This window comes from Eurytemora carolleeae, unplaced genomic scaffold, assembly GCF_000591075.1.
Source record: "Eurytemora carolleeae unplaced genomic scaffold, Eaff_2.0 scaffold505, whole genome shotgun sequence".
Taxonomy (NCBI): Eukaryota; Metazoa; Arthropoda; class Copepoda; order Calanoida; family Temoridae; genus Eurytemora; species Eurytemora carolleeae.
In genome coordinates this window covers 175,305-191,096 of record NW_019396425.1, presented here as the reverse complement: position 1 = coordinate 191,096, position 15,792 = coordinate 175,305, and the positions used below count along the sequence as shown (strand labels likewise).

The 15,792-nt window shown below is 34.0% G+C and overlaps 2 protein-coding genes across 2 annotated transcripts; both read right to left on the bottom strand.

Moving 5' to 3' along the window:
- Positions 1-255: 255 nt before the first annotated feature.
- On the bottom strand, positions 256-10,344 carry LOC111703026 (serine hydroxymethyltransferase, mitochondrial). The gene is made up of 12 exons (XM_023474868.1): positions 10,255-10,344; positions 5,920-6,025; positions 5,229-5,333; positions 4,274-4,472; positions 3,752-4,001; positions 3,543-3,602; positions 3,306-3,400; positions 3,114-3,245; positions 2,924-2,985; positions 2,301-2,450; positions 1,376-1,470; positions 256-571 (listed from the first exon to the last, which is right to left on the bottom strand). Exons 2-12 carry the CDS (start codon positions 6,019-6,021, stop codon positions 358-360), a joined length of 1,464 nt encoding a protein of 487 aa, XP_023330636.1. The 5' UTR covers positions 6,022-6,025; positions 10,255-10,344; the 3' UTR covers positions 256-357.
- LOC111703027 (uncharacterized) lies at positions 10,307-15,216 on the bottom strand. Its single transcript, XM_023474869.1, has 8 exons — positions 15,054-15,216; positions 14,156-14,280; positions 13,416-13,613; positions 12,874-13,025; positions 12,388-12,623; positions 11,945-12,033; positions 10,819-10,891; positions 10,307-10,718 (listed from the first exon to the last, which is right to left on the bottom strand). The coding sequence occupies exons 1-8, from the start codon at positions 15,069-15,071 to the stop codon at positions 10,362-10,364; spliced, it is 1,248 nt and encodes a 415-aa protein (XP_023330637.1). The 5' UTR covers positions 15,072-15,216; the 3' UTR covers positions 10,307-10,361.
- Between the last annotated feature and the right edge of the window lie 576 nt (positions 15,217-15,792).

Sequence of the window (15,792 nt, the reverse complement as noted above, 5' to 3'; positions counted from 1 at the left end):
TCCTTCTGTTATTTCCTCATTCTTCTCAAACCCTCATTACTTAAGGATTCATAAGGAAGTGAAATCTGTAAGAGGCCCCAATGTGGACCGCCGTCATCTTATTTTATCTACTTCCAATCCTCTAAATGTTTTTTTTTGATTTTTCAAAACTTTGTCATAAGAAAATATTTCATCTTTTTAGTTTTCCATTTTCATTAATAAAAAGTAGCAATAATAATATCTGCATGGTCTTTTTAAATACAATATATACGAATGTTTGAATTGTAATTATTTTATTAACTCTTGTTTCAAAATATATGTTTCTTTAGATCTATAAAGTGTAAGAAAGTTTATCTTATTTTTTTCTGTTCCATCATTTCAATAGTTGTCGTGTCCTGGCATCGGGAATTTGGAAGCAAACTCGTTTACGCGGGATTTGAGATCGGCGCATTTCTTGAGAGTCTCCCCATCGTTCAATAGATACTCGTTGTAGTCCTTCAACTTCTTGGTCTTGTTCTTGATCTCGCGAGCTATCTCTACCGCCTCATCAATTAATAAAACTACTTTCTTGAAATCCTTCTCAACAAATCCTCTGAAATAGTTCAAACATAGATTAATAACAACACAGATAGAACACTAGATGTCGTTTTTTCTATATTAAGTGGATTTTCGTTCACAATAACCCTGAGGCAGAAGCCCAATGAAGTTCCGAACAGGCAGCGCATGCTATCACTCTGTCTTGTAATTCAACCCTGCCTGCGCGGAACTCCATTGGGCTTCTGCCTCAGGGTTATTGTGAACGAAAAAACCATAAATCTTGAAAGGACAGCATTTAGTGTTCTATCTGTGTTGTTATTAATCTATGAGTTCCAACATCAAATCAAATCATATAAAAACAAATTTTAATAAAAAACAAAGATATTTTCTCAAAAAAATTTTTATAACGAATTATAATTTACGGGGGTATTAAAACTGATATTGAACTCATTGAAATTGCATTAAAAATAATGAGACAAACAAAAGTAAAAAGTGGAAATATATGAATTTTGGGTAAAAGACTGAACAAAATGTTGTACAGTCATTTCTAAAGTTTCCACCTTTGTGTGGAACTTCTGTATTCCGTGTTACCACATGTAGCCCCATGTATCCCCATGTATCCCCATGTATCCCCATGTATCCCAATGTATCCCAATGTATCCCCATGTATCCCCATGTATCCCCATGTATCCCCATGTATCCCCATGTATCCCCATGTATCCCCATGTATCCCCATGTATCCCCATGTATCCCCATGTATCCCCATGTATCCCCATGTATCCCCATGTATCCCAATGTATCCCCATGTATCCGCCTATATATCCCCTATAACACCAGTATTCCCTGTATCCCATAGTACCTGGAGGTAAGGGCTGGAGCTCCTAACCTTACTCCACCAGGAACAAGAGCTGATGTATCACTTGGTACGCTGTTCTTATTCAGAGTAATAAAAACCTTAACAAACACACAACCTACTTAATAACAAATAGACAATCTAATTGAAGACAATCAGAAAACTTAATTAAAGACAAGTAGACAATTTAATTCTAGACAAACATTCAACTTTATTTATTTTAAAAGACAAATTAATTCAAGAAAAACAGACAACTTAATTGAGGACAAAAAATAAAACTTAAAGACAACCAGACAACAGAGTGAAAGACAAACAGAAAACTCATTTAAAGACAACCAGACAATTTAATTTAAGACAAACAGAAAACCTTATTTAAGACAAGGAGACAACTTAATTTAACCATAGATAGCTTATGTACGCAAAATCACCAAGAATTGTACAGTCCGCGAACTCATACTTCTCGGGGTCAAAGTGTACTTCAATGATATGCGGGATGGTTTGGTGTTTTAATGGATTTCATAATAGAGTGTAAAACAACTCCGGGAATGGAACTATTAGAACAACAATATTTCACTGAGCAATATATCATATTGACGAGAACTGAAGAAGGACATGAGAAGGACTAAACTAACTTAAATTTCTCTCTACATAACTCATGTACACCACAAGTACTCAATGACATAAGAACAGCCAATGTTCACAACCAACCTAGTTAATCTATATAATAAGAATATCTTTTAAACATCTCTGTACATTTATATCTTTCAAGATGAAAAATGTCGTCTTATGCGCAATCTATCTTTATCTATGAATTTAACACTTTTTTGGAAAAAAGGTTTACATAAACTTTGGATCTAAATAAATAAACTACCAATAAACTCCAAATCTTAACATGGTTCAACTTACAAGCCTTTACAACACTCTCTTTTACCTGATTGCAGACAGCCTCGACCCTAGCTCCATCTATCTGTTTGCTGGACTTGAGATTGACAAGGACAAGGTGGTTGTCCGTCCCCCCCGACACCAGCTTGTAGTTCTTCTCAAGCAGGGACCCGGCCATAGCCTTCGCGTTACTCAACACCTTAAACAGATTCCAAAAGTGATCTCTCAAGTACAGTGCACATAGTGTACATAGTGTTTCCAGTAGAGGCACAGCTGAGAATTTGTACGGGGGGAGGGGGGATGGGCAATAACAATGTAACCTTGAAATGTCTACTTCCTTTATTTTCACCATGTGAAGGAATTGAGTCTTTGCCACAAATTATAATTTTCTAATCCCTTTATCTTTGCAACCTGATACTGTAAACCTTTAATATTTCAAACTTGGATTATTCTAATCTAACAGAACTCACTAGGTTGCAAAGATATAGGAATTAGAAAATCCGAGTTTGTGGATAAGACTCATTTTCTTTTCAATTTCGACCATACTTCAACTATGGTTTTCCGTATCCTGCAATCCCTGAAAACTTTTATATGATCTGTGCTATAAAATTCAAAGATATATAAGAGATGTCAGAATGTCATAAGATGTTTGTAGACGGATATGAAACAAACCTGCTTCTGATAAGTAACAAATTCAGGAGTTTGTGCTTGTTTTAGAGCAACTGCTACTCCACCTAGAAAAAGACAACTATTCAGGTTAGAAACAAAAATGTTAAGTTTCTTAAAAAATGGAGAAAAAAAATTTTCGGTTTATAGAACCACTTTTATCAGACTTGTTTTGTGAGTAACCCTGTAAAATTACCTATTGCATGATTATGTGGTCCACCCTGTAGACCAGGGAAAAGTGCACCATTTATCCGGTTTTCATAATCATAAAGAATACTTTTTCCGGTTTTATCCACACCCTTTACTCCCTTCCGGTAAAATATTAATCCTAAATTAATCCTAAATTAATGATATTAATGATAATAATGATACGAATCACAATGTGAACCTGATCTAACCCCTCTAAGACTTTTATGAGTTGTTGACGTGACAACATCTGCGTGTTCAAATGGTCCAGGTACAACTCCAGCAGCCACGAGACCACTATATTTGTCAAAGTTTTATGGATACAAATTTCATTTCTATTCTTCTTGTTTTAAATATATGATTGTTTTATATCATTTCTTTTAATTTAGATAAGATCTTATAATTCTCGGGAATCGGTAAAATTTTATTTAGAATAAACCTGATATGCGCCATATCTGCCAGTAATACTGCTTTGACTTTGTCACATATATGTCGGAATCTAAAAATAAACAACTATTATCGATTTAAATTTATACAGTTTAATATTTAATTCAATCAATCAATAATGAAAAGAACGTTGCTCTTCATTAGATTCTAAGCTTGTGCAAGATGTACTCACAATTTTTTTTTGTATTTTAAAGATTCTACCTAGCGTAGTCAAGGTTCCTTGAGTAGGCAGAGAACCCAGCAATAATGAGCTTAGGTCGGAATAATGCCGAGGTTTTCTCTAAAGTGTCATAATCCACCAATCCTGTGGACTCGTCTAACCGGTATGGCATGGACTCAAAGTAGACGCTTGTTGCAGAGATTCGTTTAGTGTCCGTCATAAAGCCGTGAGTTAGATGTCCACCGTGGGGTAAGTCAAGGCCCATAATTCGGTCATGAGGATTAAGTAGACCTAAAAAAATATATAAATGATATTTATAAAATTTCCCAAGCGACAATTTCCCAAAAAGTTATTTTCCAAAATAAACAATACTTCCATATGTTACTCTCCCAAATGTAGAGAATTTTCTTTCAAAGCCAAAATGAACCTTTGGGAAAATGTGATTTTGGAATAAGTCATTTGTGAAAAAATTTGGGAAAGTGCCTACACCATTAAACAAATACCTAATTTTTTCCAAATTAATCAGGGATTAATTAATGTAGAAACAATAAGTAATCCTGAACCTGTGTAGACAGCAAAGTTTGCTGGAGACCCTGAGTAAGGTTGAACATTAACTCCCCACTTCTCCGGGTCCAGTTTGTAAGCATCAAGTGCTCTCTGCTGGCAGAGCCGTTCTACACGATCAATCACATCTGTTCCTCCGTAATAACGCTGTCCAGGGTATCCTTCACTATACTTGTTGTTGAAACAGGATCCAAGAACCTTAAATATATGTCAATATCATCTAGTTTAGAATTTGAAACAGGATCCAAGAACCTTAAATATATGTCAATATCATCTAGTTTAGAATTTGGGATCCAAGAACCTTAAATATATGTCAATATCATCTAGTTTAGAATTTGAAACAGGATCCAAGAACCTTAAATATATGTAAATAACATCTAGTTAAGAATTTGAAACAGGATCCAAGAACCTTAAAGATATGTCAATAACATCTAGTTTAGATTTGAAACAGGATCCAAAAACATAAATATATGTCCATAAAATCTAGTTTAGAATTTGAAACAGGATCCAAGAACCTTAAATATATGTAAATAACATCTAGTTTAAAATTTGAAACAGGATCCAAGAAACTTAAATATATGTAAATAACATCTAGTTTAGAATTTGAAACAGGATCCAAGAACCTTAAATATATGTCAATAACATCTAGTTTAGAATCTGAAACAGGATCCAAGAACCGTAAATATATGTAAACAACATCTAGTTTAGATTTGAAACAGGATCCAAGAACCTTGAATATATGTAAATATCATCTAGTTTAGAATTTGAAACAATATGTCCATAACATCTGGTTTAGAATTTGAAACAGGATCCAAGAACCTTAAATATATGTAAAAAACATCTAGTTTAGATTTTGAAACAGGATCCAAGAAACTTAAATATATGTAAATATCATCTAGTTCAGAATTTGAAAACAGGATCCAAGAAACTTAAATATATGTCGACGACTCCTACCTGTAGTGCTGCTCTGCTGCAGAAGTTCTCCGATGCAATGAGTTCCAGCCCTGTCTTCTGTCTTCTCTTTTCCTCCTGGAGCAGGTTCCACATCTCAGGGTCATCCTAGATACACACAGTTAGTTATATTCTCCTCCTGGAGCAGGTTCCACATCTCAGGGTCATCCTAGATACAAACAGTTAGTTCTCTTCCTNACCAGAGATAAGAGAGTTACAGAGATTGATTGAAACCAATAATTTGCGATATTTTCCACAGCATGTTCTATTGTGTACAAGTACTGTACACGACCAATCAGGAAACATCTGTATTCAGGGATATTTAAGGATCCTTTGAATACGAAACACAAAATCTTCAAAAAAAGACTGAATTCATTTTTCCCAAGGTATTGAGTCTTTGCCACAAATTCTGATTTTCTATTCCCCATTTCTATGTAACAAAATGTAAAGATATTAGTTATTTCAAACTATGAATTCTGTTACATCAAATAATCTCAGTTTGAAATATCAAAGGTTTACTTGATCAGGTTGCAAAGATATAAAATATAGAAAATTTGAGTTTGTGGCAAAGAGTCAATTTCTATGAGAATGTCTGCCCCTAAGGAATCAGGAAAGATAACGTATACCATCACAGTACAGATAAAGGTTTGAAGAACACCGTTGTGAATCATTGCTGGCACACATTTGAACTAACCTGCTCAATGCTCTCCCGTCCTGTCCAGAGTAATCTTAACCCTGCTCCGGGTCCCCTGGTTCCTCTGGCTCCGACCAGTTCACGAACTCTAGAACTCAACATCTCTCTGGAACACGTACTTTGTGAAACTAACGTTTTTGATAAAAATGACACTTTTTATTTGGGTGATTTTCTCATTTTCTGGATTATAATGTTCGTTTTAGTTCTTTTCTTTAAGCTTTTACATTTTCTGAGCTGAAAACTTTAGAATGGATAAACTTTAATCCAGACTTCTTGATCCGAATATCCACTGTGGAAACTTTTCATTTTAGTCCTTAATCCACTCTTTTTCTCTCTCCTTGGATATCCGATAATTGTTTTCTCCAATGAGAATATTTCTGTTCTCTCATTGGTTGTCCGCTTTTCTCTGATTGGCTGCTACAGTTTCTCAGATGATTAAATATTAATTTGAATTTTATCGTTTTTCATACACTTTTAAGATAATCTTGCAAGATTATGTTAATCTGGAGATTAAGAAAAAGAGTGGATTAAGCCTTAATCCCGATATCCACCATTCAAAAGTTCCCAGCTCAGATTAATTTTCTGAGAGCAAGATAGTAACTGAACACTTGCCTCAATCTAAATATTTCCTGTTCTTAAAAGTTTGTAACCGTATGTAGTAGACCTTTGATATTTCAAACTATTAATTTTGCCAGATCAAAAAGTCTTAGTTTAAAATATCAAAGATTTAAACCATTAAGTTGCAAAGGTATAAGGATTAGAAAATTAGAACTTGTGTTCAGTTCCATTTTTCGCTGATTTGAAACAATTATCATGTTTTAGACCATCATTAACCAGACTGGATGGGAATCAAATGTTACTTGAGAAAGCAAGTTCCTTTTCAAACCAAAGTAAATCAGACGTTACTTTTTAAACCAAAGTAAATCAGACGTTACTTTTTAAACCAAAGTAAATCAGACGTTACTTTTTAAAAACCAAGTTAGCAAAATTAATTGAGACCAAAGTGAATCAGATAGCATTTCTTTAAACCAAGTTAGAAAGTCTTATTTGAGACATGTATATCAGACGCTAATAGTTTAAACCAAGATAGCAATCAGACGTTAATAGTTTAAAACATCCTAGCAAGTCTTATTTAAGACATATGTATCAGACGTTAATAGTTTAAAACATCCTAGCAAGTCTTACTTAAGACATGTGTATCACGTTAATAGTTTAAAACATCCATACAAGTCTTATTTAAGACACGTGTGTCAGACGTTAATAGTTTAAAACATCCATACAAGTCTTATTTAAGACACGTGTATCAGACGTTAATAGTTTAAAACATCCAAACAAGTCTTATTCAAGACATGTGTATCAGAAGTTAATAGTTTAAAACATCCTGCAAGTCTTAATTGAGACCCAAGACTAAGACTCTTTTTTAAAAAAGGCTAAAAGAAATTTCTGTCAAATAAGTAATTGATACCTCACAAAGAATCAGAATTTCTATTTGAACTGATTAACGTGCACTAAAAATTCTTAAAAGACCTTAAAGATCTTCTAAATGAAAACCATGTACTTTGTTGAAAAGTAAAAGATGAGAAAAAGAAACATTAAAGTACATAACAAGGATAATAATTCAGCGTGGTTTTTTTCAATAATTTTTTCATTTAGACAAACCCCTCAGATAACAATACAACAATAAAGATATTAAGATAAAAAGCTTTTATAATTTTCTTGTTGTTAAGACGTAAGTTTTTAAACCTGTTTGGAGATATGCATCTTTGTATTTTGTAACATTAGAAAACTATTACGTTGTAAAATAATGATGATTTAAAGAATAAGTCTGTGGGTAAAGGTTTGGTTCTCGGATACAGATAAGGTTAAATCACACCGGAGAAAAGATGGGTTCGGTAAACTCCGGGTATACGGAGTAACACAAAGTTTCAATTCGACTGATGATACCAGAGAAACGTCGTTTTGTTAAAGGAAGGATTCTTATTAAAGAATTTAAGATGAAAGAGGGAGTAACACCAGAAAAGGGGGTAAAGAGGACAGCCTTTAGCAAAGAAAGTAAAACAGATGATAAAAGAGAAAAATTAAAGATGAAAAGACAGAGAGTGAGAGATTAAGAAATCCGAAATTGGGAGGAATAAGGATGGAAAAATCCGAAATTGGGAGGAATAAGGATGGACAAATCCGAAATTGAGATGAATAAGGATGGAAAAATCCGAAATTGAGATAAATAAGGATGGAAAAATCCGAAATTGGGAGGAATAAGGATGGAAAAAGGGGGAAATTTCCCGGATGGCGAAAATAACAGAGAGTAGGCAGAAACAGAGAGAATTCAAAAATGACGAGAAGAATAAAACTGAAAGAATGAGGAGACGTGAAAAATAAGAGAAATTGAAAGGGAGAAGGAGAGAGCACACAAAAAAGTAGAGAAAAATAGAGGAAGAAATAGGAGAGAGAACTGAGAAGGAAGATTTGGAAAAGAAAAAGATAATGGAAAGAGGATTGAAAGAGAATGGAAAGAGGATTTAAAGAGAATGGAAAGAGGATGGAAATGTGGAATAAGAATCATATAGGAGAGAAATAATACCGGAAAAGAAAACGGAAATACTGGAAAGGGAGAGAAGAAGCATAGTGGAGAGAGAAGAAAGTAAATAGAAGAGAGAATAGGAGAGAGAAGTTATGCAAGGGTAGATGGAGGATAGGACAAGAGGAAGCAATAAAATAATGAAAATAATTAGAAGTTAAGAGAAAAATGAAGAAAACTAGAAAGGGAGAAAACAGAACAGAAAACAGAAATGAAAATAATAAGAGAAAGAAAGAAAAGTATTAGGAAACGGGCAAGAAGAAAGAGAAAAAATGAGAAAAGAGAAGGAAGAAAAAGAACGAAAAGACAGGAAAAAAGGGAGAATGAACAAGAAAACAAAAAGGAAAAAGAAGATAATGTAGAGGCAAGAAATAGAAAAGAGCTAGAAAACAAGAAAAAAGAAAGAATGAGAAAACGGGAAAGAAGAAAGAGATGGAACGAAAAGATGGTAAAGAAAATAGAGAAGGAGAAGAAAAGGGAAAGATTAAAATAGCAGGAAAGAAATAAGAGAACGACCGTAGGAGAGAAGATGGAGAAATAAGAAAAACCAGAGAAAAGGAAGATGGGAAAGAAAAGAGAAAAAGAACAGGAAAACAGGGCAGACAAGGAAAAGTTGAGAAAACAGAATTCAGAAAAGAAGGTTAACGTAGACAAGAATTAAGAAAGAGAAAAATTAAGAGAACACAGGTAGGAAGGGAGAAAGAAAAAACAGGATATATGAGAAAAAAGAAAAAAAGAACAGTAACACTTAATAGGGTTGAAGTTCAAAATTCATTGTTAAACTTACTTTTACTTAGTAAGTAGAACAAAATACTGGAATTTGATTAAATTGCCAGAGAGAGTCTTAATCTTTCGAAAATAAATAATTTATAAATTTTTGTAAGATAAGATCATAGATTAATTAAAATGACATATTTCTTTTCAGAATTTCTGTGTGTTTCGTTCACAATAACTCTGAGGCAGCAACCCAAAGGAGTAAATGTAGTCGGAGTAGAACCAGAGATAAGAGAGTTACAGAGATTGATTGAAACCAATAATTTGCGATATTTTCCACAGCATGTTCTATTGTGTACAAGTACTGTACACGACCAATCAGGAGACATCTGTATTCAGGGATATTTCAGGATCCTTTGTATACGAAACACAAAATCTTCAAAAATAGACTGAATTCCTAAGTGTTATGTTTCATGTTTAAAATTGGAGAATTTCAATAAAAGTTGTAAAACTTAACCCCTGAATGGGTATGATATGCAACAAGTGGCCGTGAGATGGCACTCTAAAAACCTATTGTAAAAACGTAGCATGTCGTGCTGGGTCAACTACAGGCCTACGTAGCCCACCCTTGTGAAAGGAGATAAGCAGTCTGTGCGTAGAACAAAGACAGAGAGCGCCTGTTCTTCACCAACTACGTGTAACTCCTTTGAACTGCTGCATCAGGGTTATTGTGAACACACAGGAATCTTGAACACGACATCTAGTGTCCTATCTGTTATTTTAACTATCTATGGATAAGATTATATGGATACCGAGCATTCAAAAGTTGTCTTCAAACTTTAAAAAGTTGACTGGATAAAAAACATCTAAGACTGGGCAAAACAGGCAGACCATATTTTAAAAATCCCAGAATCAGGGTATTGTTTAATACCAGGTTTACAAATGAAAACGAGGATTCACTTGATTCTACGCTTGATTGGAGCCCAATATTAATAGAAATATGTTTTTCATCACTTTTTGGCAACCACTGTATTCTACCCTACCTGGTTTTTTACTGTTCTAAGAGCACTGAGAGCAAAATCTTGACAATCTTGATTTTAACATAACAATAAATAACTTTATTTACTTCTCTTGAATCACAACATTTTATCTAAAGCAGAGGAGAATTAAATCTTTTAAACAAATCTTTAATAGAATGAGAAAACTTGAGAGCGGTTTGATCATATCCTGCGGTATGATCCGTCTCACTAAAATCATATTTATCACAAGGACCGTACTCGTTTACAAACACCTCCCCGGAGAGGAAGGCAGGTAAGGTTTGGCCGGCTCCAGAATGAAAGATATTGGTCTGAACCCCGTCACTCAGCTGTTTGTTGAAGTAGGTTGATTGTAGGACGGAGATGGGTTGAGCAAGGTTGGCAGATTTCTTATCATTCGGATATTCGGAGCAGAATCTTCGGACGGAGAGAGGGTTGGGCCCGGTATCTAGTTTAGACTCCAAGATAACCTGGATACAAGGGTGTGTTTGTTAATATGTTATTGTTAATTTAAATTTTTGAGCTTGAAAAATTGAGTCTTTAAACCCTGAGTAATATTATTTCCCCTACCTTAGTTATATTTTCTCCTATCCTAGGCATAAGTATCTGGTTATCCTGGAGAAGGACGTAGTTCTCCGAGTACCTAGCAAATGCAGTGGGGTTAGTTTAGGTTAAATATGATATCTTCAGGACGAAATTCGCCGAGTAATCAGGCAATACAGTAGGGTTAGATTAGGTTAAATATGATATTTCTAGTGGGACGTATAGTTCTCCGAGTACCTAGCAAATGCAGTTCGGTTAGTTTAGGTTAAATATGATATCTTCAGGACGAAATTCGCCGAGTAATCAGGCAATACTGTGGTGTTTGATTAGGTTAAATATGATATCTCTAGTGGGACGTATAGTTCTCCGAGTACCTAGCAAATGCAGTTGGGTTAGTTTAGGTTATATATGATATCTTCAGGACGAAATTCGCCGAGGTAATCAGGCAATACTGTGGTGTTTGATTAGGTTAAATATGATATCTTTGGGTAGGACGTATAGTTCTCCGAGTACTTAGGCAATACTGTAGGGTTAATTTAAATATGATATCTTTAGTGGGACGTATAGTTCTCCAAGTAATTAGGCAATACTGTAGGGTTAATTTAAATATGATATCTTTAGTGGGACGTATAGTTCTCCAAGTAATTAGGCAATACAGTAGGGTTAGATTAGATTAAATATTATATCTTTTGTGGGACTAGTTATGCAATACAATAGGGTTTGTTTAGGTTAAATATGATATCTTTAGATGAGACGTACGTACAGAACGTTCTCTGAGTACTTAGTCGTACAACAGGGTTAGGATAGATTTGTATATTTGAATATCTTAAAAGAGATTAATACAATTTTTGAGAGATGTTTAACCTAACCTAAATTAGATAATTGGAAAAAAGTCTATCTGAAATTATAGTTGATTAGAAATATAGTTTATTGAAATTTTTTTTTCTTTTTTAGAAATTTAAAATTCTTTTCTACTTTTACTTTTACTCTTAGTAGAGATTTAACGTAAAATAACTGGCTGTATATGGGGGTGGTTGTGTACGGATAGAAATATAATGATGTGAAAACTTTTCAGAGATTTACTATTTCTTTTGCTAAAAACAAGTTCTCCTTCAAGGTTCTGATTAACAATATCTAGTTAAAGAAGTTGAACCTGCTGTGCTGGAAGCAGGAGGTTGTGACGAGATGGTTCTCCAGGCTAGAGGTTAATCCTAGTGGAGGATTCCAGGGATACATTTGGATCTAATCAATCAATTAATTAATCGATCAAAGGATCATAGAATATATAGAGCAATAAACTAATGAATAAATGAACCAATGCATGGACCAATAAATCAATGAATCCACGAACATATGGCTCAATGACTCATTGGCTCAATGGTGCAATGGCTCAAAGTTTTATTTTATTGTCTAAAAGCTTACCTTAATATTAAGTTGAGCTTGAAGTTTATTAGCTAGAAGTTTACCTTAATATTAAGTTGAGCTTGAAGTTTATTAGCTAGAAGTTTACCTTAATATTAAGTTGAGCTTGAAGTTTATTAGCTAGAAGTTACCTTAATATTAAGTTGAGCTTGAAGTTTATTAGCTAGAAGTTACCTTAATATTAAGTTGAGCTTGAAGTTTATTAGCTAGAAGAATGAAAGAATGCGGAAAAGCTGGAGAGAAGAGAATGAAACTAGAAACTCCGAGTAGAGTATGAAACAGGATTGACTCCTTCAAGGCCGGAGCATGGTCCTCCGAATGTGTCGGAGGCAGAACACAGACCTGAAGGTTTATCTTCGGATCGGTGGCTGAGACCACTGGATACACTGGTATAATCTCATTTAAGTTCTCTTAAAAAAAGATATTTTTGACAAAATGTTTATTATCGTTTTACATTTTAAAAATATTTCTATTAAACATGATTAAGGAAGAAAAATAAGTAATCATCGAAAATATTTCATCAATTCATTATTGCCTTTTTTAAATTTATCTACCACTTACTCTTTAGTTTTAAAGAATATTTTGACTTTTAAAGAATAAAAGCCCCTCCCCCCCCCTTCCTCCCCCTCCTTGCAAAAACGAATAAAATATATATATTACCATGAGAATTAGCTTCAAGTATGGATACACCATAGGGAACCTTAGTTGGAAACTTGGTTTCACAAGACAGGGTTAGGACGGAGAACTCCGTATCCTCCTTCTCCGTCCTGTAGGAGAAGGTTCCAGGGATAGGGTTCATTGATCCTTCATACCTGGAGAACATAAAGTACAAATGGATGACCATTAAATTGGAGGGGTGTATATAATTCCAATTTTTTATTCTTTCTCCCCCTCAAATATTTTTTTTGATTTCCTTCCCCAAACTTGAAAACTAAAATAGCATCATTTTTTTATGCAGTGCATAATAAACCTTAAAATTATGCATTTTATAAAGCATAAATGGCGCCGCAAGTAATTTTTTAATTTTATTTTGGATAATGGTAGGGTGGCAATGGCAAAAAAAAAGTCGGGATTGATTATTTTTCAGTCCCGGAATATATCGTTTATATCGTTAATAGATATATTTCTGAAAATGTCTTTTTTTAAAAACATTTTAAAGATCCAAGGAGAAACTTTCTAACAACTTTTTGGTGTCAACTCACCAAAGTTTGCATGAGAAGCCTGAAAACTCAACCTTGCCCTTCATAACTGCAAGAACTGAGACTAGAGAGCAAAGAGCAGTTTCTCCGGGTACCCCAGAGCAGTGTGCGCTGTATCCGTACACATCCGTCCCAATACTCTTCCAGGACGGAGCAGGGAGGGTTGGGATGAGAATATCTAAAGAATCAGGATCCAAACACCTGAACAAGTTTTATTAATATTAAAACCAGTTTTATTAAATAATGCTTACAGAAAAAATTCTTACCATTAAAAGATACTATAGACGTTATTATAAATAATAAGTGGGATTTAAAATGGCACACCATAAAACTTTGTCTAACTTTTTCCTCCGACCGTTGTATCTTTTTTTTATCTGATCATAGATCTGTTTTCTGTTCTTCTCTTTTAGATCTACGCATTCTCATCTCTGGTAGACGAGGGAAAAATGCTTTTTTGACAAATATTTCAGATTCATACTATTCTTTAATTTGATATCTTGGCGCCATAAATATCAAATTAAGTAAAATAGAAAGTTACTGTTTGTGATGAGTAGATATCAGATGTATTTGCAAGCAGATTTAATAATATATACTCTTTTTACCACTAAAATTTATAAATATCTGTTTAAATAAACTTGCTGATTTATGTTACAGAAACAATTAAGGAAATTATCATTAATTAACACTTTTCAAAAAACGACGATATCTTTCTCATTATTTAGATTAGACTTGATTAGACTTACTTAGAGGGTTGAGGCGGAGACCCAAATACTTCTAGAACCTGCATCACGTTGTAGAGACGATCATAGCGCAGCTTGTAAACTAGGAAACATAGGAAGGATAGAACAGCAATCAGAACCAGGCCAAGCTGAATAAAAATAACGATGACAAGGATGACAAGGATGACAATTATGACAAGATGGCAAAATTACAGGGATGGCAAGGATGACAAGGATGACAAGGGTGACAGCTGGATGACAGGGATGACAAGGAAGACAGGGTTGACGGCTGGATGACAGCTAGATGAAGAGGATGACAGGGATGACTGGAATGACAGGGATTACAATGATGACAATGATGATTTATGATGAAAAGGATTACAGGGGTAACAAGGATAACAAGGATGACAAGGAAGACAGGGATGGCAGCTGGATGACAGCTGTATGACGAGGATGAAGAGGATGACAGGGATGACAATGATGACAATGTTGACAAGGATTACAGGGATAACAAGGATAACACGGATGACAGGTATTACAAGGATGACAAGGATGACAAGGATGACAAGGATGACAAGGTTGACATGCATGACATGGATGAAATGAATACAGATGACACTGACGACATTGATTAAAACGATGATAACAAAGAAAACAATTAATCGTTAAAGACTTCATTTTAAAAATATCCACTAAAAAAACCCCCAATGTTTTAAATCCCAATAGCAAAGTGGCCATAACGCTTATTAGTGTGATGATTAAACTACATAACATAATACCATTAAGGGCATAAACCTAACAAAATTATACATTTATATACACATAAATTAAAAATTAACGTAAAACTTTATTACAGTTCATTATAACTTTCTAATTCAATTTAGTGCTGATAGGGGATGAATTTTATAATTTGATACGTTACCTTTGTAAATTTCTTCATGGTGTTTGCAACCAAAATGTCTTCTTAACGTGCAATTTCTTTTTCCTAATCTCTTTATCATTTGAAACCGATTTTTGGCTTCTGAAACGTTATCAAATAAATCTCCTGAAGATGTGAGAAGTATTTACATAGAAGTATCAAATAACAATAAAATTTTGTAACATCCGCAGTCTAGTTAATGTAAACAGACAGAAATTGTTTGGTTTGGTTTTTGACTGAAAGTCGTCTTCGCTTAAAATAGTATTAGATGTTTGGCAGGCATCGTCAATATATTAAACTAACATAAATATATATTCTTTTCTTATCAATTGACAATTTGTTTACCCATGTATAATATGCTTTGCTTGGTCTGTTTTTTTTTATCCAATAAACGTCAAAAGGACCAAAATTTGTGTGGTAACTCACATGACCCCATGGAAGATTTGCCGACCATAAAAATCGATTTTTTTTGAAAATGCACATATTCAAACAGATAAATCCGGCAAAATTTAAGAATGATTTAAATGGCCGACTTTGAAAACAACAGTTAAAAGTTAAAATTATTTACAGGAAAGGGGGTGCGAAGCGCCCTATGTAAACCTAGTTTTATATTAATTTCTCAAGTTCGTTCAATATAGACTTATTTATTCACGGGGTTTCATTTAAAATTCATATCAGAGTATGATATGTTCCATCCAGAGTTCAGGAAAGTGCAAAGGACTGGAATCAAGGTTAGATATTT